Source organism: Tubulanus polymorphus, chromosome 1 (genome assembly GCF_964204645.1).
Source record: "Tubulanus polymorphus chromosome 1, tnTubPoly1.2, whole genome shotgun sequence".
Lineage (NCBI taxonomy): Eukaryota > Metazoa > Nemertea > Palaeonemertea > Tubulaniformes > Tubulanidae > Tubulanus > Tubulanus polymorphus.
In genome coordinates this window covers 22,693,695-22,717,552 of record NC_134025.1, presented here as the reverse complement: position 1 = coordinate 22,717,552, position 23,858 = coordinate 22,693,695, and the positions used below count along the sequence as shown (strand labels likewise).

General features: G+C 38.6%; 3 protein-coding genes across 5 annotated transcripts; 1 reads left to right on the top strand and 2 right to left on the bottom strand.

Annotated features, from left to right (window-relative positions):
* Positions 1-245: 245 nt before the first annotated feature.
* Positions 246-11,164, bottom strand: LOC141915392 (pre-mRNA-processing factor 39-like). Of its 2 annotated transcripts, XM_074806902.1 has the most exons (17): positions 11,072-11,164; positions 9,702-9,878; positions 9,237-9,304; positions 8,230-8,565; positions 7,987-8,124; positions 7,560-7,688; positions 6,716-6,837; positions 5,079-5,246; positions 4,774-4,981; positions 4,455-4,565; positions 3,993-4,157; positions 3,734-3,863; positions 3,144-3,352; positions 2,380-2,624; positions 2,202-2,294; positions 1,901-2,003; positions 246-1,418 (listed from the first exon to the last, which is right to left on the bottom strand). In XM_074806902.1, exons 1-17 carry the CDS (start codon positions 11,124-11,126, stop codon positions 1,359-1,361), a joined length of 2,517 nt encoding a protein of 838 aa, XP_074663003.1. In that variant the 5' UTR covers positions 11,127-11,164; the 3' UTR covers positions 246-1,358. The 2 variants fall into 2 exon arrangements, with proteins under 2 accessions (XP_074663003.1, XP_074663004.1); XM_074806903.1 differs by lacking the exons at positions 9,237-9,304; positions 9,702-9,878; positions 11,072-11,164 and adding an exon at positions 9,032-9,124.
* Positions 11,165-16,084: 4,920 nt separating this feature from the next.
* On the bottom strand, positions 16,085-18,831 carry LOC141915393 (trans-L-3-hydroxyproline dehydratase-like). 2 transcript variants are annotated; one of them, XM_074806904.1, is made up of 5 exons: positions 18,533-18,831; positions 17,313-17,931; positions 17,083-17,235; positions 16,835-16,974; positions 16,085-16,612 (listed from the first exon to the last, which is right to left on the bottom strand). In XM_074806904.1, the coding sequence occupies exons 2-5, from the start codon at positions 17,764-17,766 to the stop codon at positions 16,349-16,351; spliced, it is 1,011 nt and encodes a 336-aa protein (XP_074663005.1). In that variant the 5' UTR covers positions 17,767-17,931; positions 18,533-18,831; the 3' UTR covers positions 16,085-16,348. The 2 variants fall into 2 exon arrangements, with proteins under 2 accessions (XP_074663005.1, XP_074663006.1); XM_074806905.1 differs by lacking the exon at positions 18,533-18,831 and having other exon boundaries at positions 17,313-18,497.
* Positions 18,832-18,936: 105 nt separating this feature from the next.
* LOC141915391 (JNK1/MAPK8-associated membrane protein-like) lies at positions 18,937-23,563 on the top strand. Its single transcript, XM_074806900.1, has 7 exons — positions 18,937-19,073; positions 21,080-21,156; positions 21,435-21,589; positions 22,051-22,257; positions 22,811-22,980; positions 23,061-23,143; positions 23,253-23,563. Exons 1-7 carry the CDS (start codon positions 18,956-18,958, stop codon positions 23,454-23,456), a joined length of 1,014 nt encoding a protein of 337 aa, XP_074663001.1. The 5' UTR covers positions 18,937-18,955; the 3' UTR covers positions 23,457-23,563.
* The last annotated feature ends 295 nt before the right edge of the window (positions 23,564-23,858 follow it).

Here is a 23,858-nt window from a genome sequence, read left to right as displayed (position 1 = left end):
TTGGGCTCTAGGTATCAAGTTTGAAAGAAGCATCTTGTATAGTGATTTCAATGAACAACAGCCACCCTTTAGTTTAGCTAGTTTTTTGCTCCAAATATGTAGAGGGTAGATACATTGAATATCATGACAATCCATCAAAGCATCTTAAAAACGAAATGCAATAGCCCCAAAATGTGCTAAAAGGCAATAAACTTGGAATTCATATCAACCACCAAACAAGTAAAACAACTACTAAAAGTGATGACTTTTTGAATAAGAAAATGTTCATTTATTCCCAGCAGCGTTATTTACACTAATTTTTATGACCTAAACAGTTTTTCTCATCGCATTTTCCTGTAAACACTTAAAATGTCAATAATACGGAGTGCACAATATATTTCTACGTGAATCATGTGCTCATTAAATGAAAAATATAATACACTAAGGATATACAAATGGATGGTTCTGATGAATTTACAGAGACCCGGAATCGGTACATGTGCGACATGTATTCCATTTTAGATTTTTAATTACCGGTACAGTATTTACCGTATAAATGACAGATGCTGCACTGAGAAATCTTGGTAGACGCGATCGATCTGTTGGTATATGTAACAACGATTTTAAATACAAAGATTCATAGCCTGACTGCCTACTTTAGAGACAACGTGCCACTTTTTATGACCTTTCTTCAAAATGTAGTGTTTTGCTACACTTAGCGACACTGAAGGTTCACAAATGGAATGAATTATAACGGCATAGGCTTTAAAACGCAAGTGTTAAATCTTGGGACACTTTCAGACTCGCGACTTCTTCGCATATATATTGTCAAAATCATTAGACTCAACATATTTTTGCCTTGGACAAATTCTAGACTTCCTAAGCATATCGAGAAAGAACACCCTGCACACAGAGATGAAGCCTCAACCAAAAACCAAAATGTATTTATCCAATATTCAATATTGAACAAATGGACATAATGAACTTCTATCAATTTTTTTAAACATGAATCGGCTACTACTTAGATTTTCAACAAAGTCCCACAACCATTTTTTGATTTTTTTCTATTCTTTATGAGTTAGCTATGGACTTACTGGAATGGTCAAGCTATCTAGACATATGCGGATTACATAAATACACACTTAAGTAACATTATATTATAAACAACGCGCCGCAGAAAACAAACGCTTATTACGATCTGTATATTCCAAATCCATGCTCAGGAGAGAGAGTCGAGTCCATACGAATGAAGTTTGCCATTTATTCCTATGAACCGCGGTAAAAAGTTTTTGATCCATAATAGTCCACAGCATCTGATATTATTAGTTTTTTTAACCGATCCACTTAGAAGGTCGCATCGCTTTCTTGATCTTGTCATTTTAAGTAGATTGCTGATAGTACTGTGAGTTGTAGTAGTTGTTATAGTTGTTGTTATAGCCCTGAAACAAAAAGATCATCCCGGTTAGATATATATCAACAAAAGATAATTCTCCTAGTAATCCTGAGTACTATAATACAGTCGGTAAGAAATACATCTAAAATAAAGACAGTGAAGACAATGAAGTTTTCTCATAACTTGAAAACTTTTGAATCAGAGAAATGTTTCACAATCAAGGCATTTTCAATATTCAACCTTCCCACGAGAACTTATGATCGAAAGCAATGACCCGAATGCATTGAGATTAGGACCACATACATATATAGTAGAATCTCTCTTAACGACCTCAGACATAATGATTTTTTGCTTATTACAAACCTAGAATTTCATCCATAAAGGATATTAATTATTTCACACTGGATATAGGTAATACAGACTTTTTCTAGCCCCATGTACCGGTAGTTGTGTAGATTTTCCACATGTTTCAAAAATACTACGTAATTTTTACTTGATCAGTTTTCGAAGAGAAGTTGTGATACTTACAGAATAACCTTCCCAACCGTAGTTATACTGCTGTTGCTGTTGTTGCTGTTGAGTTTCATCGTATCTCGCTTTCTTCGCAACACCTCCTAACTGATCAATGGCACTGAAATATATTCATTCATACATTACAGAACATAAGATCAAGATTTAGAATCACTAGTTTATAAAGCTTGTGTACTCTCGTTAACCGGGAGTTAAGGTAACATTTGCTGTGCTTGTAGAAAACTGCAAGATATATTTCCAATAAGTGGAGAAGCCCCAACCCTTTCTAAAACTAAGTCCCTCTTAGTCATCTTCTTACCCATGTTTTTCCCCTTGCTCCGTGAGTTTTTTCTTCTCTTCCAATTTGTAATCCTTGACGATTTTCTGATGTTCGTCATAAGTGCGCAACAACCTGTAAAATAACGATGATTCGAAAAAGTTCTGATTATTGATCGTAAAAGAAAATCCAATGATTTCTAAATTCGAGATGTACTCACGCGTTCACGTCGGATCCGAAGTCTTCGAGGTATTCCAATTTCCGCCGCGAAAACTGAAGCCGGAATTCGAGCGGGAACTCCTCGTTTTGTAAGACCATATCGAATATTTCCATCATCGCGTGGTCAGTGCGATCTTCACTGTGGTATTCGATGTCGAGTAGCAGTAAATGCAGGTTGTGGTTTAGTTTGTCTTTTTGAACAGCCGCTAACAAAACTTCCATAGCTTGGGCTTTCTTTTTCATCATCTAAAAGTGGGAAATTATCAAATCAAGAGTTCATAGCATCATGTTTTGTAAATTTGCCCGCAAGTCGCCAAGGGGTCACTAGGATTTTTTAAAAAGGGGGGTCAGAATTAAAACAAGCGGCACTATATGTCATACTTACCACCGTATAAAGGTTGTTAATGATAACAAGCATTTCTGAATCCTTGAAATTGCTTAATTGTTCTTAAATGGTCTTAATCTTTGGGAATCTTGAGAAGGGCTTTTTCTGGACCATTTTAGGTAAAATATTCATAAAATTTCAAGTTCCTGGTCACTAGGAAGGTTTAATTGACCTACTAGAAACTATGCATGCAATTGACTTAAATCATCGCAAAGCTTGGAACTGTAGAATTATATTCCTTTTAGCAATAACAACCTGAAACTTTAATCTAGTTGATCTAATCAAGTTTAATTTAATCCAATGAAGATGTTTTGTAAGAAGCTAAGGCGTTGAAATTGTGTCCAGGAGCATGAACCGGGCATCGAAATCGCAAAACTTACTGTGAATAAAAATCGCGCGTATTTCTTCGCGAAAAACGACGACAAGGTCACCGAAGACGCTTTCTCGATGTTTTCGTTGAATATTTTCTCGACCATTTCGAAATTTCCGAGTCGCCGGTACAGGCCGACTCTCCTCATGATCAACTGAGCTAAGCCGGGCAGAAGTATCTCGAGGTTCTCCAGAATTTCGATGGCGCGTTGGGAATTTTCTAAATGATGTAACAAATTTACAAATTAACCTATTGAACAGCAACGATTCAATTGATTAAATAACAATTAACAGCTAAGTTTAAAACCCACTACACAAATTAAGTTTTTTACTCATGAATTAGAAATAAAAGACACAACATTTTGGACTCTCTCTAAGAGACCATTGTCGGATGTGAATGACTATAACTGGTATATACAACAGGATACAACAGAATAAATTGCTGAGTAGGAGGGCAATTATGAGGTATGAAAAAATATACTTTGAAAGAGAGCCTGCAGAGAATCAGAAATGTTGAAAACGTATCTTTCATTTTCATTTCTTATATAATCTATTTTCCATGTCAGGGTGTGCGTATTCTACTACTATAATCGCGGATTACCTTGTTTTTCAGCGAACGCCGACCAGGCGATGTGGATGCTTGGTTTTTTCGGTAAATGCGTAATACAAGCACGTCGATAAATCGCTTCGGCTTCGTTCAGTTTGTTGTTAGATTCCAAGTATTTGGCGTACTGAAAATAAAATGATCGTTCGTCTCTTAATTCGAAAAAAAAAACACGTGGCGCCTTTCGGAAAATTCAAATTCGAATACTTGAAGAATGCGGTCATGCTGTGAAAATATCGATAATCGCGAGACTTACCTTCAGCCAGAATTCTTCGTACAAAGCACAAGCTATCATACATCGTTCGAATAAGACAATCGTCCGTTCGTAGGTTCCGTTTTCGATCTCGAAATCGAGGTATTCTTTCCAGTTTTTCAGTTGAGCGCGTTCGAGCGGCTTGACGTGGAAATATGGTCGCCGTATCTGAATGTGAAAATATATCAATAGACAGGTTTATAAAAACATCAGATTTTGTTGGTCTAGACAGGTCAATATCAGAATTAGGAGTGATCCGCTTTGTATCTGATTTGATATTCAAATTGTAATTTTCATCATTATCAGTGCTTTTTCAGATAAATTTCTATATTACAAGCAAAAGAACAGATAACTGCTAAGCATAAGCGTAAGCATTATTCAACAGATATTCGAAAATACTATCTACAATACTAGGTACATGATTTGAATGATCAACAGAGAATTAAAAGGAATGAATTCACTTACCCCTTCCTCGAAGGACCACCGTTTGCTCACTTCTTCTTCGTTGCGTATATGTACGGCTTGTTGTTTTTCGACAATTTTCTCTTGAATAGCTTTAGATTCCTTCGCATCCATCTACACAAAAAGACCGCGAGATTTACTTATAAACTTATGGAGGCTTTCAGTGTGTAAAACATTTTTGGAGAGCACTTCTGAACAAGCCCGATACAAATACATATACTCTATACTCACAAATTTCTATTCATTCAAAACTAATAGCAAGTTACCAGTAAGATACCAGTAGAATAAAACAAGCGGCAATTTTCTACATTACATATCATACCTTCGGACTAAGCTGCACTCCTTCACCGGGTGGAGCCTCTTCGCCAGGGGGAACTTCCATTCCCGGTGGTCCTTCATCTTCACCGGTACCAGGAAGAGCGTCTTCTTGTTTGGCCTGTTGCTCTTTGACGACCTCTTCGCGTAGAACTAGGAACTCGTCCAACGACAACAGTTCCTTCGGGCTGCGTTCCTGGACGAATGTTTTAAAACTGAAACGCAAACGCCAGCATTGGACTCAACGAAACTGAATGAAATAAACCACTTTCCCATTGATTTTCTAATGTTCCAGCGATATCGTTATTTTACCTTTCAAAGTGATGGCTGTACGACAGCGTCGGAATTTGCAGAAGGCATTCGTACAATTTGTAGACGTGCATATATTTCTTCAAATCCTTTTCCCAGTTGATGTACTGATCCCACAATTTGTCGGAACGAAATTCCATACCACACGACCTCACAGCTCGACTGTACAACCTGTTCAATAGTTGTGTCACAAACATTAAATATCTGTTTTCGAAACGAACGAGGACAAAACGGCAAGAACCGAAAAGATCAACTGTAACACTCAAGTACAGCTGGTACCCTCCACTATCATCTCAATAAATTTGAGATTGTCATATAAACATTTCAATTATGTTAATCTCTTCAATCACCAGTCGAAACAGCCCTGTACTCCCATTAATAGCGGCTAAAGCGAAAGCGTGAAGCCAATTTTCCTCCTCTGTTTACACCAATAAAAAGGCTTTGATATTTCGATTCATTTCAAAAACAAAGATTTCTCAATTATCCTCTTAAAGGCTAAGAAGCAAATTTTAACCGTCACCAAGCAACACACAGCTCTAACTGCCATTTATAACTAAAGCAAAAGCTTGAAGCTTATTTTCCCCACTTGGTTCGCATTCCTGGCAACCGCAAAACCTGCAACTGATGGATTGTAGAAAGTCTTCTCCGATTGCATGAGTTAGTAAGACAGCGATGTTCAAAATTACTATTTACTCATGATATCACAAGAAATTGCTCCCTAATTTAATTTTCAAATAAGGTATTCCCTAAATTTCTTTTAAAATTTTTACTACAATTCTGGGTTAAACAAATTTCTGCAATGTGTGGTTTGAATTTCTGGTTGAACTTAAATTAATCCATGGACAAATTAATGACCCCACAGAGTGAGATATTTTGTGATATCTGAAGTAAATAGTGTGTCGAGCGAACACTAGCGGTTTTTGTGCTTATATAGGGATGTTGGAGCCCAGCATTGCCACTTTAAGTGCAGAACTGATTAGATTACCCGTCTACCTACCTGATACCTGTTTTACCGATGAAATCAATCAATAATTTTGATTGACAATAGCAATGATATATATATCTTGCAAGGGAGTAGCTAGAGCAGTTATATAGATTGGTCAACTTAAGGCCACAAGAGTAACCTTAACTGTTATTCTAAGTCAATTGAGTTAACCGTATCTGAAAACCAATTTATACAACCAGCCCAAGGTAGGCAACATCACCATGATAGTTCTGGGCCCAGCTGCAGAGTCATGAGCCAATTCCAAAAGTAAATCCTAAATTGTTTGATTGGTCATAGAAGGTAGTCGCTCTAACATTTATGCACTCATGCCATGACTACGCCATTAGCCCCTGGGGCCGGTTCCATAGTCAAGACTAAAGACCAAAAGTAGTCTTAAATCTTAAAACTGGTCTTAAGTTGTTAGATTGGCTATAGAACTAAGTTAGAACGATCTCATTATGATGAATGATTTTTATATGTTATGTTACGATTTTTCAGAAAACTAAAGCTATCTAATCTAAAAGTCTAAGCCCTAACTATGGAACCGGCCCCTGATCTTCTAGAGGTGAAGGCAGGTGTCGACGGGTTCAAACGCTAGTTTAGAAAAGGATGCACGCGCCGGCCAGGAATGATGATATATACGATGAGTACTTACGCTCGTAGTGTTTCCTCTTTTTCCTCTTCGGTTCCGAATTTCAAATGAGTTGCCGCGAAGTTGATGTAGTGAATCCACAGGTCGACGCTCAGCGGGTTACTCGTCACGCCTCGTTCGTATGTCTGAAATAATAACCGATTAACGTTCGCCGATTAACCGCTGATTCAAATAGCTCGTTTCGTACATTGGTGTGTCGACCTTTAATAATTATGCGCTGCATATTCAAAGTTTACATACCCACACATCTATTGGTTCTCGAATCGGGAAGTCTTTCACTGGCAGCTTTTCTGTTTTTGATTTATTGATATTTTTTGAATATTTTTTTTCTTACACACACACACACGCATAACAGAAATTGCAAGTACATAAATCGTAAAAGACTCGAATATATAATACGGTTCTAATATATATGTATAGTATATCATAGAAAATGAGAAATCGATTTTTTAAAATGGAGGAGTGGTGGGATATAATGACGTTGTTCTCTTTTGTCTCCCGCCAAAAGGCTGTAGCGATTCCTAGATCCTGGTTGAAAGAAAAAAGTTAGCAGTTAACGACTCGGAGAGAGATCGCAATCGACGATTTCGAAGAACAACAGCACAATGTTTGATGCAGTGTTTCTTCGTCCCGCTCGAAAATGACCTCGCTATCTCTTTTTTTTTGTTTCGTTTCGCGCGTGCGTCTCTTTTTCGGGGATTTCCCGCCGCGAAAAAGTGCGCACGAACAACGGAAGCCACAAAGAAACTGAAAAAATCCGAACGTGAAAAGGAAAAACAACGCTCAAGTTCGAACGGCTGATAATCGTAATTTCGTCACACGTCGACGCCGGCGAAGTTTTTCTTACCTCTTGCGCGAGCTGGATGCTTTTGTTGTTTTTGCGATGTAGATCGGCGTATTTTTTCCAGTAACCGTAGCAGTACGGATAACGATTGAAGAACGCGTCGAATGCTTCGCAAGCGTGTTCCATAATATTCTGAATATAAGATAAGAATTCGTCTTAATTCTCGTCTCGAAAGAAAAGGTGATTGATTTTTCAGCAAATGTAGCAGTAAAATTAAAAGAATGCTAAATTCTAAAATGGGTATGGGTAATTTCAGGGGAACCAACGATATTAACTGGAGTTTTTAAGCTATATCTATCTATTATACCAGAACTGCAAACAATGAACATGCCCAGGCTTGCTTGATATTACGCCAACCGGATAGCATTGATGAGAAACTATAACTACCCATGTAGAAACTGGTTTCATCAACAGAATCAGTCATTTTTACCTCTTGTTCCACGTATTGAAGCAAGTATGTCCAGCCAGTAAAATCTGATGAATTGTTGTTGACAGCTTTCCAGTATTTTTCTAATTCCGGTGAACGAGGCGGGACTTTTCTTTCAATTACCGGTGGTGCAGATATGACCTACAACAATAACAGCGCGAGTACATTAGGCTGGCCGAGTTGATAGTGAGAAATAAGTTATTTTTCCTTTTTTATGATCGAGTATAAAAACACAATCTAATCTACCTCCACTGGTTTCGTTTCTTGCACTGCCATTGCCTGCTCTGTAGGAACACTCTCAGCACTATAAGCTGCTTCACTAAACGCTGCTTCGCCCGAAGCAGTCTGATCGATCGGAACTTCTTTTGGCGGTTCTGGTTGCTGCGGAGTTTCTTCACCTTGTTGCATTTCAGTGACTTGAGTTTCCAAACTAGCCGCGATAACAGGTTCGACAGTCGCCGGTTGTTCAGTCGCTGGTTCTCCAACCTCGGGTTCTGGTGGTGGGGGAGGCGGTACCGTCATTGACACAGCTTCAACAGCGTTATTCTCGACAGGCGCGACTGGTTCGACAGGTTGTGCTTCCTGAAAGAGGCATAAGTATATGCTGTATATCATGATCATTACTTCACTATTTTTACCAAGTTTGCTAAGGGGGACGTCCATAAAGTAAGCGCACTCAAAATGGCCATAGTATTCCTTTCCGCTGTACGCGCAGTGTTAAATATTACAGTGGAGAACCTCGTAACAACAAACTCGGATACGATTCATCAGATATAACAAATATAGAGTTTCATCCCAAGTACGAAAATTTAATAAGTTTCTTACCAGATATAACTAACTATAGGTTATAACGAATATATTTTCTGATCCCGTGAAGTAAGTTGTAACGAGGATCCAGTGTATGTACATAGAGAGGGGGAAGTGGTCGATTTAGAACCCGACCTACCAAAAATGCGTACATACTTTACGGACGGCCCCAAAAGCCTTAATTACTCGAAAATCGTATGTATCGGTGACGAAACTTTCAAGAGAAATGCGACATAGTTACATTCATCGATTTGTGACGCGATGGCAGCGTACATTATTATGGTGGCAGAATATAGAGGTCAGTTGACAACAAAATCCAGACTCCCCTGCGAGCGAGTCGAAAATAACTATAAAATATGTTTTTCAAAACTGGGTAATTCTTCTTTTAAACATGTATCACGTTTACTGCATAATTAATAGAAAGAACGAGGAATTTTTTAACGAACCTGTTCTTGAACTCCATCCATAGCTTCATCGGAGACTTCGGCAGCTGCGGTCAACATTTCTGGAGTTGCTAAAAAATAATCATAAAAGAATAAATTGCTGATTATAAGTTCTGTTTAAGAAAGCCTATTTTTCGAAAAATTGTCAATACAAATTAACAGTTTGAAATTGCCAAATGCAAAAACTACATCTGTAAGTTTATGACATTGTGGCTGGGAAAGTGGCAGGGCTTTCGATTCATACTCAATATGTTTCAAAGCAATTATCAGCATTGATTGAATATTGACATCCACTCTAGTAGGGACAACAGATATTCTATCAGGGGTGACTGATTTTGACAAAGGGGTGGATGTAAAAATGAAAGCGGTGGCCGCCCCTCTAAAACCCCTTGTGGGGGAACACTGCACATCAACTCATTACTTCATACGACATAGAGAAATTATTGTTGTCGTTAACAAGTTTCTTACCACTATTGGATGATTCGTTCATTATATCCCTGTGATGTTCCTCTAATCTGGAGATTAATTCCAATTTGCGTCCCGACGAATTTAGTCCTTGTTTGTCGCATTCCTTCCGTAGGATAGGTACGGTCAGTTTCGCGTAATCAATTTCTCCCATTGCAGATGAGGTAAGCAATGCGTCCGCTGTCAAAAAAGGAACGTAAAAATGGTATTTAAACCCAGGTATCAATTAAGACTATTTTTAACTACATATAGCACTAGAAACCTAATCCAAACTCTAAACCTAATTAAATAATTATGCTATGTACACAGATGTCGGGAAAGCCACATGTGCTGAACTAATACTGCATTGGCAAAATATCCAAGAGCTTTCTTTTGTTTTAGGGTTATGATGAAAGAGGTTAATTAAGCGCAGATGAGCCATCCACAACTTGCCGAAGTGTTTACATTACACAAAAACAAAAGAAAATAAATGGCATTTCTATCGCCCATTGCATTTATTGCTATTTGATTTTGGGCATTCCATGCATTTTTTGGCATATTTGCCATATAATTATATTTTTAAATTAAGACATTTTTCATTATTATAATCATCATCCTTCAATCCACTTCCACAACCAAGTAATTGACGGCCCAATCTGCAACATCATCTAAACCAAACAGAGCGGCCTTATCAAAATGGCACATTTCGTTTTAGGAATATTATATGCAGCGGATGTTTACAAATCGGGGCAAAAAAGAACGAAGTGGATATTTAACCGTATACGGCAAAAGTATTTACTTCCGCTATTTCACTGTACGTTATTACTATATATATAGTATCAACTCATAAAATTAACAATAAAATCATTATATTGGGTTTAGGTTTAGGTTTTCGATATGGTTAGTGTCGAGAGGGTGAGAAAAGGGTCCAGAGGGTCCCGTTTTATCTCTAGGGATAGGATTAGGGTAAGGTGAGGTACTAGGCCTATAGATAGGTAAAACATTCGGTTGGTTTTCAGCGAGCTCGGTGGTATGACGCTGCGCTAGTAATTTACTGGCCCGGGTTCGTGTCTTGTTCTATCCGCTCTATTTTCTCTAACTCTGTTCTCCACGCTTTCCTTGAATTTTCCGTTGCGCACATCTGTGCGCATGGGCGGCGTAAATCAGCTAATCAGCGACGATATGCGGTAAAATAGTGGAAATAAATACTCAGCCGTATACGGTAAAATATCCACTGCGAAAAAAGAAATTATCCTGGCCCAAGATGGACCAGATGTTTACGATTTTCAATACGACTATCAGTAAAACTGCGACCGAAAATTACGCGAACGTATAGTTCACACTGTATTTTTGCATATAAACTGAACAGATGGGCAACGAAAACGAAATAATACCTGGATTTTCCAAGTTTTCCATGGAAGGACTCAGATCACCATTATCAGCGGCCATTTTGCAAACAAAGCCCACTGCCGGTGAATGAATGTGGATGTGCGCATAGAACTCGTTCGGATGCTAGAAAGTTTGACTAGGTTCGAATCCTGAATATCCTAGATTTTCCCGCCGCTACTGGCCGGCTTGGTTCTAATTAAAAACAATCGTAAGTTAACGTTAACTCGTTAAGGCCTTTAAACAGTAGTTAAAATCCGATTTAAGGCTTTAGATCCAGCGATGAGTCGTACCGCAAGGTACGTCCGATGCCAAGTTACTGCCGCTGACCCCCCAGGTTCAAGTGAATACCATTCCTGTTTTAAAATGTAAAATAAGGGAGGGAACATGTTTTTATCTTTTTTTCTAAATCAGCTTACTACATTAATTCTACCCATAATTCTTCTAGATTTACTTAGTAGGGCCAAGCCTCCGATGCTGTTCTTATTTCAAAAATATATCCAAAAAAATGTAAAAGCCCGCCGGGGGAGAATATCTTCACACACATAATATGCGAACCTTCGCAGTGATAAATTCAATGGCCTCCTCTTCCGAATTGCTTTACATCATCAGATGACGGTGCGTGACGGCTCAGCCCGGTGTCCCGGGGCTGTCTCTAACAGTTATGTTATAACTTCTCCACCAAAAATTTTGTTGCGCCGATTTTCATCGAGGTTGGTCGCGCCGCTAAGGAAACGGAGCCTCAGAATATTTTGATGCAAGTATTGGGGTGATAAATTAGTAGTCTGCATAGAGGGAGGGAAGCCAGAGTTCAGGGCAGTGGCTGAAGTTAGTAAACAACCTACGTAGATGCTTACGTCGCACACAAGACACTGAATAGAAGATAGGTGAAAGTGACGTGAGTATCTGCGTAAGGTTGCTGGTTATAGTGGCAGCCTTGAGCTCTGGTATGGCTAGGAAGTAAACAAGTAATAAACTCGTGACGTATAACATATGTAGAAGTATACGTCACGAGTAACATGAAATAAGATAAAAGGGGAGGGTCAGCACAGTAAGGGGGAGAGAGATGCTAGAGTGGCGGAGAAGCCTAAAAATACGAGCTGTAGGAAGGAATAAGAATTGTGCGGGAAAATAAAGAAAGAACGTAGACCCACGAGAAGAGTTATTATTCCGGAGTCAGAGGGATATCACTTATCGGATTAATCGGAACCAACAACGACAACACGAGGGGAGAACGCAACGTGGCCCCCACAACATTGTTGGAGAACCGAAGGCAACTCCACAACATTGGTGGAGAACAGTGGTGTATCCTGCACCTCTCGCTGCCAAGCGATCGTGTATATTTGGTGAGTGAACAGGGGTGAAATAAAAGTGTAAGATGAACGTTACATTCCGTAACCGTTATAATTACATGAAATACGGGCCGCTACCGCGGGTTAAGTTGAAATATTGCGGATAACTCGATCTGTGTATAAAAAATCATTCCCGTCTGGATTTAATAGCTGATTGTTTGTCTTATTCGAGAAATATGTAATCTTCATATCGTCAGATTCAGTTGAAATGAATTATAGAGCTTCCAGTGCGGAAAGTAGTTGTTTCTTTCCATATTTAAATTAATTGAATTATCCGATTTGGTGTGGCGTTTTCGTAAGATCGTGTTTTGGACACTACGTTTTACATGGCAGCAAATTGAATTTACGACTCCGAATTTAGATTCGTGTGAATTAACGGACATAATGGCGTTCGTAAACGAAGCGATTCTGCGATCGTAACGCGATAAATGAAATACAGTGGGGTATTAGAGGCATTATACAAACGCATTTCATCATCGGACAGTTCATAGATCTGCTACGGGAAATCGACCTTGGAGACGTTCAACGGACTACGATTGCGGCTTATAGTAATTGTAAATAATATGATATGTATTTCCGCATGTTTTGATTGCTTTTGTAGAATGATACTCAGCGTTTTTAAGTTGCTTGTGTGCTGGGTTATTGTATCTACGTAGATATAAATATGCACTACGTAAATCTTTTATAGTTTGCTAAATTTGCTGGATGGTATTTCGCGAAAGAATGATTTATTAGTCTAGGTGAGCCACTCGGTTATCAGTGTAACGATAGTCGAAAGCGCTCACTGCCTGTATATACCTAACAAATAACTGTGGTGTTTATGTGGTTTTAAGAAATATAATGAGTATCGCGAGTTAGTATAGAATATGTTTATTGTGCAAAGGTTAGATTGGGCGCTCAGTGGTGAATCTTACCGGAGGGGGTTTGAATAGAGTAGTTTATATGAGATGAATTAAGGTGGACCAGGGACCTGGATGAAGAGTAAGGGATGCTCTAGGGATGGTCCGGAATAAAACGGGGGATTATAGCCCGAAGGATTAATTCTGAAGATCCTTTGAAACAGTATAATGTTTAGTGGCTAGCCTCTGGGAAAGATTGGATATATATGTTGGACATTATTAGGGTCGAATATCAAGAAATACCAAATGGGTGATTCGTCGGCCGGTTCCCTATTTATCCATAGATTTTATTTACTCCGGTAAGGCGTGACATGGGGGATGATACGGAAATGAGAAATGTCACGATACAGCTATTTGTTAGGTATGCTGAAATGGCCATTCAGGGGATTGGTTTTTTAGAAGTAAAGGGTTGCTCATTGCGTAATACAATAAGTATGATAAGTATTATTCGGTAGATTGGGTATCTTAACTGAATGGTCGTAGATTGCAGGGATGTGTGAGCGCTATGTTTTTTTCCGAACTTTCAGTCCGTCTTGACCGGTTTATATACAGGATGATGCGTCGGCCGTTTTACATGTGGGGTTATATCCCCTGATTTGTGGGAAGGAATTAGAACAATTCGAATATCAGATGTGGGTGGTTTGGAAGACCATAGGCCCAGGAGTTAAAGTTAATTTTTGAGAATCGGCTGTTTGAATGGCACTGAATGAGTAGTGTCCAGAGGAATTTTCCCTAACTTTTGGGTGATGCATCTTAATGAGTTTTGTGGTCACTTTATGACATCCTTCCATAAATATATGGCGGCCTGCCTGTCTATTTCAACGGTTCCAAGCCGCAAATAGCAGTTCATGTTATCCCTGCCTAGACTACGGATAAATGTGCTTTCTGAGGAAATGGGTGGGGATTAGCAGCTGACATCTCAATAATGCGAATGTACGCATGCGGTATATTCATTTTTGGTATGTTTTGGCTTACCTTTATGTTACGTACACATAGAAGAATTATTATGAAATTGTTTGTGAATTCATTGTTGAGCATGTATGTTGCCAACGTGTGCTGGGCACATAATAATCAACTAAATGATGTATCTGGCATCTGTATTAATTTACGTCGTTGATTGGGGTCGGGACAGGTTTGACAAATCATCTGATATCGGTTAAGGTAACGGCTGATAGTTTGGACAGTGGGAAATTGACATGTTTGCAATGGTAATTTTAAAGACAAATTAGGCTGCACACACTGATTATTTTTTTTTTTTTTGGTAAAGACAACGAGAACGAGAAGAGTCAGAAAGTTGAAGTGGTTGGTCATATATTGTTAAATTATTAGACTACATAAATGTGGATATAGAGAAATGGGTGATTGTCTATGAAAGCTATTTGGGAAGTTGTGTTTGATATGTTTTTTTTGCATGACTACAATTGTATGGGCTTGTTCTCATTAAATGTAAGATCAATATACAGATGTACATGCCTCATAATTGTTATATATTACTGATGAAAAGAGTCTCATATTTGATATTTGTAGATGATTGCTTTCCCTTAGATAAAGTTCGTGTGTTAAGTTTATAAGTATTTAGGAATTTTTTTGGCTTACCGTAAAATTCTATGGAGTCCAGGTAGGTCTCGTTGATGAATAAGATAAACTGATGATGAGTGGGGTGTGTTGCTTAGTTTAGGTAGAAGTTATGCGGGATGGGATAATAGGGGAAAGGGTCAGAAATTGTGATTTATGGCTACTTTACAGGTGTTGTAAATTGATGTACGGAATGGTGGTTGTGTATCATTAGTCTTGATGTTCTGAAGGTTTTGTGTAATTTTCATTACCCTGCGGCTGGCTTTAAGTTGTAAGAGATGTTGCTTATAAATGATGTTCACTTTTGAAAAGATTTTTTTTTTGGGAAACTACAAAAGGGTCTTGTGAATTTTTGGCGATTGGGGACCAATCGTCTGGGGAGGAGGATAGTATTGGGGTGATAAATTAGTAGTCTGCATAGAGGGAGGGAAGCCAGAGTTCAGGGCAGTGGCTGAAGTTAGTAAACAACCTACGTAGATGCTTACGTCGCACACAAGACACTGAATAGAAGATAGGTGAAAGTGACGTGAGTATCTGCGTAAGGTTGCTGGTTATAGTGGCAGCCTTGAGCTCTGGTATGGCTAGGAAGTAAACAAGTAATAAACTCGTGACGTATAACATATGTAGAAGTATACGTCACGAGTAACATGAAATAAGATAAAAGGGGAGGGTCAGCACAGTAAGGGGGAGAGAGATGCTAGAGTGGCGGAGAAGCCTAAAAATACGAGCTGTAGGAAGGAATAAGAATTGTGCGGGAAAATAAAGAAAGAACGTAGACCCACGAGAAGAGTTATTATTCCGGAGTCAGAGGGATATCACTTATCGGATTAATCGGAACCAACAACGACAACACGAGGGGAGAACGCAACGTGGCCCCCACAACATTGTTGGAGAACCGAAAGCAACCCCACAACACAAGGAAAGGACTTATTGAGCCGGCCCCAGGCATGGCCTTAGCCTTGAGCCGTTCGTGAGCACACAACTGGATGTGGTCACTGCCCTTTCAGGCGCGGCGCGAACCCAGGATTTTCCAAGGAAATTTGCAATCTTGTTCAATCTTTTGAAAAATCACTCTCAATCTCAATAAGCTAACACGTCGGTGTATATCTTATCAGATAAGAAATTGTTTACCTTCTCATCAAATATCATTAGACTTAGAAAAAAGTAAATAAAGAAAAACACAGAATTTGCCTATGAATTTTATACTGGAATATATAGAACTTTATTCTGGAATATATAAAACATTACTTTCCTTTTTATATGATTACATGATTGAAACGTCACAATTCTAATTCAGATTCTCAGTTTCCTTCGACTCTGATTTTAGGTTATAATCCATTCTTTTCTCCATATTTTTTCCATTAGTTATAGAATTTAATTTATCTCATATTTACTATAATTTTAAGATGAACTCGTCCAAAAGGATAGCTAACTCAACCACAAGAATAAAAGCATCCAATCAACGGATCAAAAAACCATTTCCAAACTCATCGTTATCTTCTTTTATAAACGCGCTCTTTCCGCTATAGAACGCATTACCGGCAACTTCGACGACCACAGCAGGAAAGCTCCCGCATGATGTCTCATTGACAACTTTACCAGTAAACTCTGAGCCAGTTAGGCCGTTGATAAATCTGCGCGTCTTGCCTACGGGTATCAGTTTCTTTTGATATTGCAGAGCAATTCGGGCAGTCACTCCCGATCCGGTCGGACTTCGGTCAACCTGGAAGATCGAGATGATAGACGATGGAGTCATTAGAGAAGAAGAAGAATATGCAATATTTCTTGGTCACTCAGCTCATTTAATCTTTGAACGGAATAATAATTCTTGACTTAATTGCGATTTATGAGAAATGAGTGAACCGTTAGTTTAGGGTCAAGTATCGTTGTACCAAACCATCATTTCTTCATGATTAATCGGAACTGTATAGAATAATACAAATACCTCCCTATCAGCAAAAATGCAAACGTTGGCGGTAGGTTCGTCCGTAAACTCGTCTTTTCCGTCAGTCAAAATCGTGCCGTACAAAAATGCCAAATCCTGATCATCTGGATGGAGAAGTTTCACTTGGGTCTTCGCGGCTTCTATAAAATCAAAATAAATACATTTTTTTCATAGATATACATTTCACATTCAAACCTCTTTATTTCGTCCAAATCAATTTCATATGAGTTCTACGATTTCGTAAATACCTGTCACCGCACTAGCAGCGTTGGTCAAATCTTGGCAATTCGACGTTCTCACGTCCAAATCGAGTTTTTGCGCGTCGATGAAAGCATAAAACGCGCCTCCGTACGCGATATCTACCGCAACTTCACCGTAACGGGGAACATTAATTTTTACATCTGAAATGTTGAAAACGCATTTATACAAAATATATATTTGTTGCATGGATACCGTTTCCGAAATAGTCAAGTCTTACCAGTTGCGAATGTGAATGCTGGAATACTGTGGAATCGAACCCGACCAGTTTTGTCACCGTCAATCATCTCGACATGAGCTCTGACGAGTCCACAAGGACATTGTATATTTACTTGCGTTTCGGATTGACCGACAATTGGTTTGACGATTCCTTTATCTACCACGTATCTGCCTAATGCGATGATCGCGTGGCCACACATGGTGCTATAACCCTCGTTGTGCATGAACAACACGCCTACATCAGCTTCTTTTAGATCTGGCTCGACCAATACCGCTCCGTACATATCCTTATGTCCACGTGGCTCGTACATCAAGAATTTTCGTAAATGTTCCAGGTTTTCTTTCGCGTAACGCCTCTTTTCTAAAATACTCTTTCCAACGATCTTCGGAAACCCAGTCTCGATTATTCGAAGGGCTTCGCCCCCGGTATGCATTTCCGATGTGGTTATCTCCATAACGAGCGGTGTAGTGCCAGACAGTTTTATGTTACGTTGTCTGGCAGTGACAGCTGTCAAGTACTAGGCCGTCGGTGATCGGGACAGCTTGGAACTCAACGTTCAGTTTCAAAGTTGATAAGAGTTGATTATTTACAAGTATATTCTAACGTTTCAAGGTGTCAACTGGATAGATGAGAGACGAAAATGAAAATGATAATGAATAATGCATCATTTTTAGGGTTTCTGCTGCTACGCAGAAACCGTGTTGTAATTCTCGTGATTATTTCTTTTCCACTTTCCAGACAGATCTTTTTCATAAAATGTATCTCCTCTCAGATTCGACTACTAACAGCTTATAAACGTCAATTCAGAGAGAAATATAACTCAGCGTCTGATCATTTCGAATTTGCGTATAGTAATTTATTATGAACTGATATCGCGTAAAACAATTTTACCAGGTCAGAAGAGCGACCAAGAATGTACTTAGGCGTTACCCTAATATTTAAGCTACAATGAATTATATCAGGTATTAGCTCTTCGAGTCACCAACTGAACAGACCCCGGTTAGCGCAGCGGACCATGTGCTAACGTTCAGTAGTAGTGCGTAGTAGTAACTAGCCTTCGCCCCCCATTTTAACATTCTTTTTTTTCTTACGGGTTTCTATTTGATTTGTATAGGTTTATGGACATTTTATATAGTTTTCGATAGTGTTGGTCGTACGGTCATTTTGAATATGGATTTTCTTATAGCCAGGATTTTTATTGTAAGCGGGTAGATACTCACAACGTTTTATTCACCAAACAGCGCCCAGCCGTAAAATATCAACACTGTTTTGGTTCAATCGAATGAGTCTGTATGCAGATTCGTTAATGGTTTCGTAATCCGTAAACGCATTCGAATGATCGGTACACTATGGAAAACGACCTCGTCCCGAGGGCCCGCACCGGGAAGGACCAGCGGATTTGATAGATGGCTCACCCAAGTTACACTGTAATTCCATTTTTTACACTGTATGTTTCAATTATGCCCATAGTCATATTTCAATTACGTCAATTACGAAATCGATCGATATAATGCGGATCCGATCCGGTGATCCCGATCAAAGTCCAATATCTGTGTCCGAGTTTTTTTCCTGAGTCCGATGTCCATGTTTTATACTGCACCGAACCGTTCTTTCGACTAAACGATTTAACCATAACCTCGGAAATGTCAATCCGAATACCAAAAATTACTTTCAGAATGGGAAATGGACTTATTTTCATGTCTGTAGTGTTTATAGCTTTGTCGGCAGTAAATGCAGACTGGCCATCACAACAAATAAACGGTAGGATAAGCAATACGAGCAGAGCTAAAGTTTTTAGACCAAATTAAATCTCAGGCCTTTCCCCCAAAACAATCGTGCTAATTGCAGACACAGGGACTTGTCACGATTGATAATGGATGAGACCAATGATGGGGGTACCAGTATCCCTGCTACTGTATAATAAAATAACAAGGGTGGCAACAAATTTTCAATCTGACAATGACTTCTCCACTTCAATCGACTGTAATTCCAAAAATTCTCAACCGATTCACATGAAATAAGCTTTAATACAACCTAGAAGACTTTCTGCTTCGAACGAGCCTTCAACCACCACTCTAGGACAATTATCTCCCAACGAAATCACCTTTTTTTGACGAGAGATAGCTCAAAATGGAGGTCTACCGATTCTATGGTGGACAGCAAAATTGTCGTTTTTTTTCACTTCAAACGATGATTTCTATGTGAAATCTTAGAGAAAACCCCAACAAACCATACATTTTTTAAAACTACGTGGTCATACCTGTACGCTTATTTCATTTATTTGTATAATCCACGCGATGGGTGAGCTCACAAGCTCAAAATCGAAAATGAGGACGAACACCGCGTTCAACTTGTCATCAACTGGGCGGCCATTAATCACGTGATATCGTAGTAACGGGCTAAATATTTCACGCGCACTGATTGGCTTAGAGATTTCGAAAACATTACAAAACTTATTAAAAGTTCTATTAATTAGTAAAATATCCGTATTATGAAAATATAGTGCAACATTCGTCTGAGGGGTGGTATTATTAGTAAATATTTCCTTTTTTCAAGTCTACAGACGTAGACTTGTCGCGGTTCTATTAACATAGCCCGAACCTATGCACGTCACGTGATTAATGGCCGTCAGCGCGATAGTGCGAGGTGACTTTTTCGTATATTTGTTCGATTTTGAGCTTGTGAGCTCACCCATCGCGTGGATTATACAAATAAATGAGATAAGCGTACAGGTATGACCGCGTAGTTTAAAAAAATGTATGGTTTGTTGGGGTTATCTCTAAGATTTCACATAGAAATCATCGTTTGAAGTGAAAAATACGACCATTTTGCTGTCCACCATAGAATCGGTACACCTCCAATTTGAGCTATCTCTCGTCGGTGATTTCGTTGTGAGATAATTGTCCTAGAGTGGTGGTTAAAGGCTCGTTGGAAGCAGAAAGTCTTCTAGGTTGTATTAAAGCTTATTTCATGTGAATCGGTTGAGAATTTTTGGAATTACAGTCGATTGAAGTGGAGAAGTCATTGTCAGATTGACAATTTGTTGCCGCCCTTGTTTTTTATATTATACAGGGATAGTGGACCTGGTCATTGATATTGGTTTTATTCATTCACTATCAATTGTGACAAGTCCCTGTGATTGCAGAAAGAAACCCTATAATATAAATTGACAGTTCACATCGAATCTCTACCCTGTATTTGGTCAGTACACGTTATATGTTCAGGTTGATGTCCTCTCAAGTCAAGTTGTAATTGACATTAGTCTATCTTTGTATAACTATCCACAAATGGAATGCATTTCCGTCAACAAAGGACACCATTCCATTGCTGCATTACCGAAACCATAGAACTATATAATCGAAAGGGAAGGCCAACTCCGTGACGTCACTATACATTTGCCTTTGCTATCTTCGAAATTGATCAGCACCCTCACGCGATAAACAATCGGTTCTTGGAAATATTTTCAAGTATATTAATCACTGCGAGCATTGAACATTACCGTTTTTCAAGATTTGGTATTAAGAATTAAACAAATCAATGAAAAATGCTAAATTAAGAATAGAGACCATCAACCAGTCTACAAAATCTATTGTTTATCGCCACCGGTGAGGGCGCTGAATAAAACACAAGATTACTAGCGGTGCCTAGCGGATTTTTGAGGAGTCGGCCTTCCCATTTGCTTATAGTTCTATGCAGAAACCTAATTCATTCCCAATCTTACATTTTCCATTTGTCAGTTTTTGATTTATAGATTTGGTTTGTTTTAGGTTCAATAGATTCTATCTGTCCCGGATTGTATTGCGGACGCACAGTATTGCAAGATGGAAATACTAGCGATTGCGGGGTAAGAGTAGAGCAGTAGAGCATTAACTGAAGATTTTAAAATCAATTATTAATGAAAAATATATGAAACACCAGATATAAAAGTCATTCTAATATCATAATTTATGGATTCATGAGGTTTGTGGAAGACGAGCAGAATTTGTCCATCTGGTCAAGTTACAGTTGCAGAGACTGACCTGAAATCAAATCTGTTCTTTTTAACTCAAATCTGTTCTTTTTAACTTGGTGATTCCCACCACTAATGTAGCGTATTAATTAATAAAATGATTATTTACACAGGCCTGCGCTCGAGGATCAAGACCGAATGAGTTCAGTATTTGCAAGCCTTGCGATGGAGAACCTAGTTTTTACGACTGGCTATATTTGGGCTTCCACGTCATCGCTGCAATGGTGTTGCACTGGTTTTTCATAGATTTTACCAACAAGAAGAAAGAGTAAGTTACTTTTGCAGACCAATCAGTAAAGTCAGTCATTCCCATCAGATATCATCATAGATCTAGTTCACGATTGAAGACAGTTGTAGATTGGACACATTGTCTTCCTTGTTTAACCCTGAAATTGTCTTTGAAATACAATAGAACTCGCTTAATTTGGATTTTCACTAAATTCGGATGAAATATTTGGTCCATTTAACCTGGAACCATGTAAACTATTATTCGTAGTTCGCATTTTACTTACCGTAATAGATTCGGAGGAATCTTGGCAGTTCCGAATTTAATGACTTCTACTGTAGGTGATAGGCCTATTAATCTTTACTGGATTAATTCGAATAATTATTTTTCATATAATAGCACCGACCTATCCAGTGAAGCATTAATGGGGTGATATCCTGATAAAACTGATCTGGATTAAGCGTGCATGATTACCGAAGGGATTTTCATTTTTTTATTTACAGCAAAAAGTTGATAATTCTACACGCGTCGGCTGCCGTTGAAAGTTTATTCAGTTGCGTCATCACGGTGTTGATCGTCGAACCGATCGGCGAATGGAGAATCAACAGCTGCGGAGTGCAGAAACTCTCCGATTGGTACACGATGCTGTATAATCCTAGCCCGGATTATATTCATACTATACACTGCACGCAAGAGATTGTTTACCCCTTGTAAGTACGCGTAGTACGATCGCTGTAGCCCCGCGGTTAACTTTATTCCCAAGAACCTACGTCGGACAGGAAAAAATGTATGCATAAAAATATGCAGTTGGACCTTGTTCATACGATTCTGTTTAAGATGAAACCTGTTTAGTACGATGGTTTCCACCATGTCCGAGCTATTAGATATTTACTGGTATATCAATCAAGATTTGGATAATACGAAATCCATTTAATACAACCATTTCACTTTTGCACACAAGATTCGTAATAACGAGGTTCCACTATAATTTATCAATCATAAGTGCCGTATTCTCTATCTCCCCCACATCTGTAGAACATTTTGATACAATGCACATATTACATACTGTAACCTGACAAACTGGGTAATGTTAATTAATCAAGAAGATTTTGTGAGATACAGAACACCATTACTCACTCACTGGAGAGCCAAAAGCTCGTTCCTGTCTGACTACACCTGGGTTCGAACAGCTTCTTGGAACTAATTTTTCGTGTTAATGATTGTTTGCAACAAATTCATGTTCTGATTCTGTGCGCTTTTCAGATATACAATGGTGATGATATACTACGCTATTTGCCTGGTTTTAATGTTGATAGTGAGACCTGTATTATCCTGGAAAGTAGCTAATAACCTGGGAACTAAGTCTATATACGCAGCCATGTATTTCTTTCCAATTTTGACAGTTGTTCAAGCGATATTTGGAGGATTACTTTGTAAGTATAATCGATACTTATTTATGAGTTTGCTGCTGAAGTTGATGATGATAATTAAATTGTTACTCATTATTTTTCAGATTACGCATTTCCACATATAACAATAGTGGTGTCTGTCGCTACATGTGCCCTTCACTTTGCATACATGGATTTTCAAAAGCAGGTACGTACGTTTAACTTTGCTAGATATATCATCGATTTCAATGTGTGTCTACTCTTGAGACTATCATTTTGAAAACGAAATAAGAAATCATTTCTTTCTTTTTTTTCAGAACACCAAAGACTTAATAAAGGAAGCATTCACGAAGCCGAGACAATGCGTAATCGTGTTCGGACACTGGATTTTACATGCTTATGGAATTTACGCCATTACGGAACTGCAAAATATGTGGCTAGTTTGTTTCGTAGTCGTTCCATCGTTCTTTTATATCGTGACTGTGAAATTCACCCATCCCGACCATTTAAATCACGTATAGCCGAGTTGTGTATAGTTTCAAGCATTTTCTTTCAGTATTCTTCATGTTATGTTTTTCGATGCGTGTATGTATATGTGCCAATTAAGTACGATTAAGTTAAATTTTCATTTTCAGATTAAAAAAATCTTCAATAATAAACGAGGTTGTTATTGTGTCTTTTTATGCTGTAGGTCTGAAAGATAATAACTGATATCTTTGCTTTGAACATCCCGGATTTAATGTAATTATTACCAATATGTCTTATTCACTGCCTGGACATTTTATCATTCATGGAGAATTTGATAGAATCCTTGGGTCAGATGCCTATTCTGTTCCGCTTGCTTGGTCAACAAATCTTGAAAGCTGATGAGCTAGTGCTAAGAAGCGATGGCAGCGTGATAAACTGCATCAAGTCTGAATGGA

Bases quoted from the DNA above. Each gene is read 5' to 3' on its own strand.
- LOC141915393 (XM_074806904.1), bottom strand. From the start codon at position 17,766: ATGGAGATAACCACATCGGAAATGCATACCGGGGGCGAAGCCCTTCGA. The intron at 16,975-17,082 runs GTATTTACGAAA...TTGATTTTATAG, and splicing joins CGCTGCTAGTGCGGTGACAG to AAGCCGCGAAGACCCAAGTG. The intron at 16,613-16,834 runs GTATTTGTATTA...TCGATCTTCCAG, and splicing joins GCATTTTTGCTGATAGGGAG to GTTGACCGAAGTCCGACCGG.
- LOC141915392 (XM_074806902.1), bottom strand. From the start codon at position 11,126: ATGGCCGCTGATAATGGTGATCTGAGTCCTTCCATGGAAAACTTGGAA. The intron at 5,247-6,715 runs GTAAGTACTCAT...ACTATTGAACAG, and splicing joins AAAGAGGAAACACTACGAGC to GTTGTACAGTCGAGCTGTGA. The intron at 4,158-4,454 runs GTAAGTGAATTC...TTTCACATTCAG, and splicing joins GGTGGTCCTTCGAGGAAGGG to ATACGGCGACCATATTTCCA.
- LOC141915391 (XM_074806900.1), top strand. From the start codon at position 18,956: ATGTCAATCCGAATACCAAAAATTACTTTCAGAATGGGAAATGGACTT. The intron at 19,074-21,079 runs GTAGGATAAGCA...GGTTTGTTTTAG, and splicing joins GCCATCACAACAAATAAACG to GTTCAATAGATTCTATCTGT. The intron at 22,258-22,810 runs GTAAGTACGCGT...TGCGCTTTTCAG, and splicing joins CAAGAGATTGTTTACCCCTT to ATATACAATGGTGATGATAT.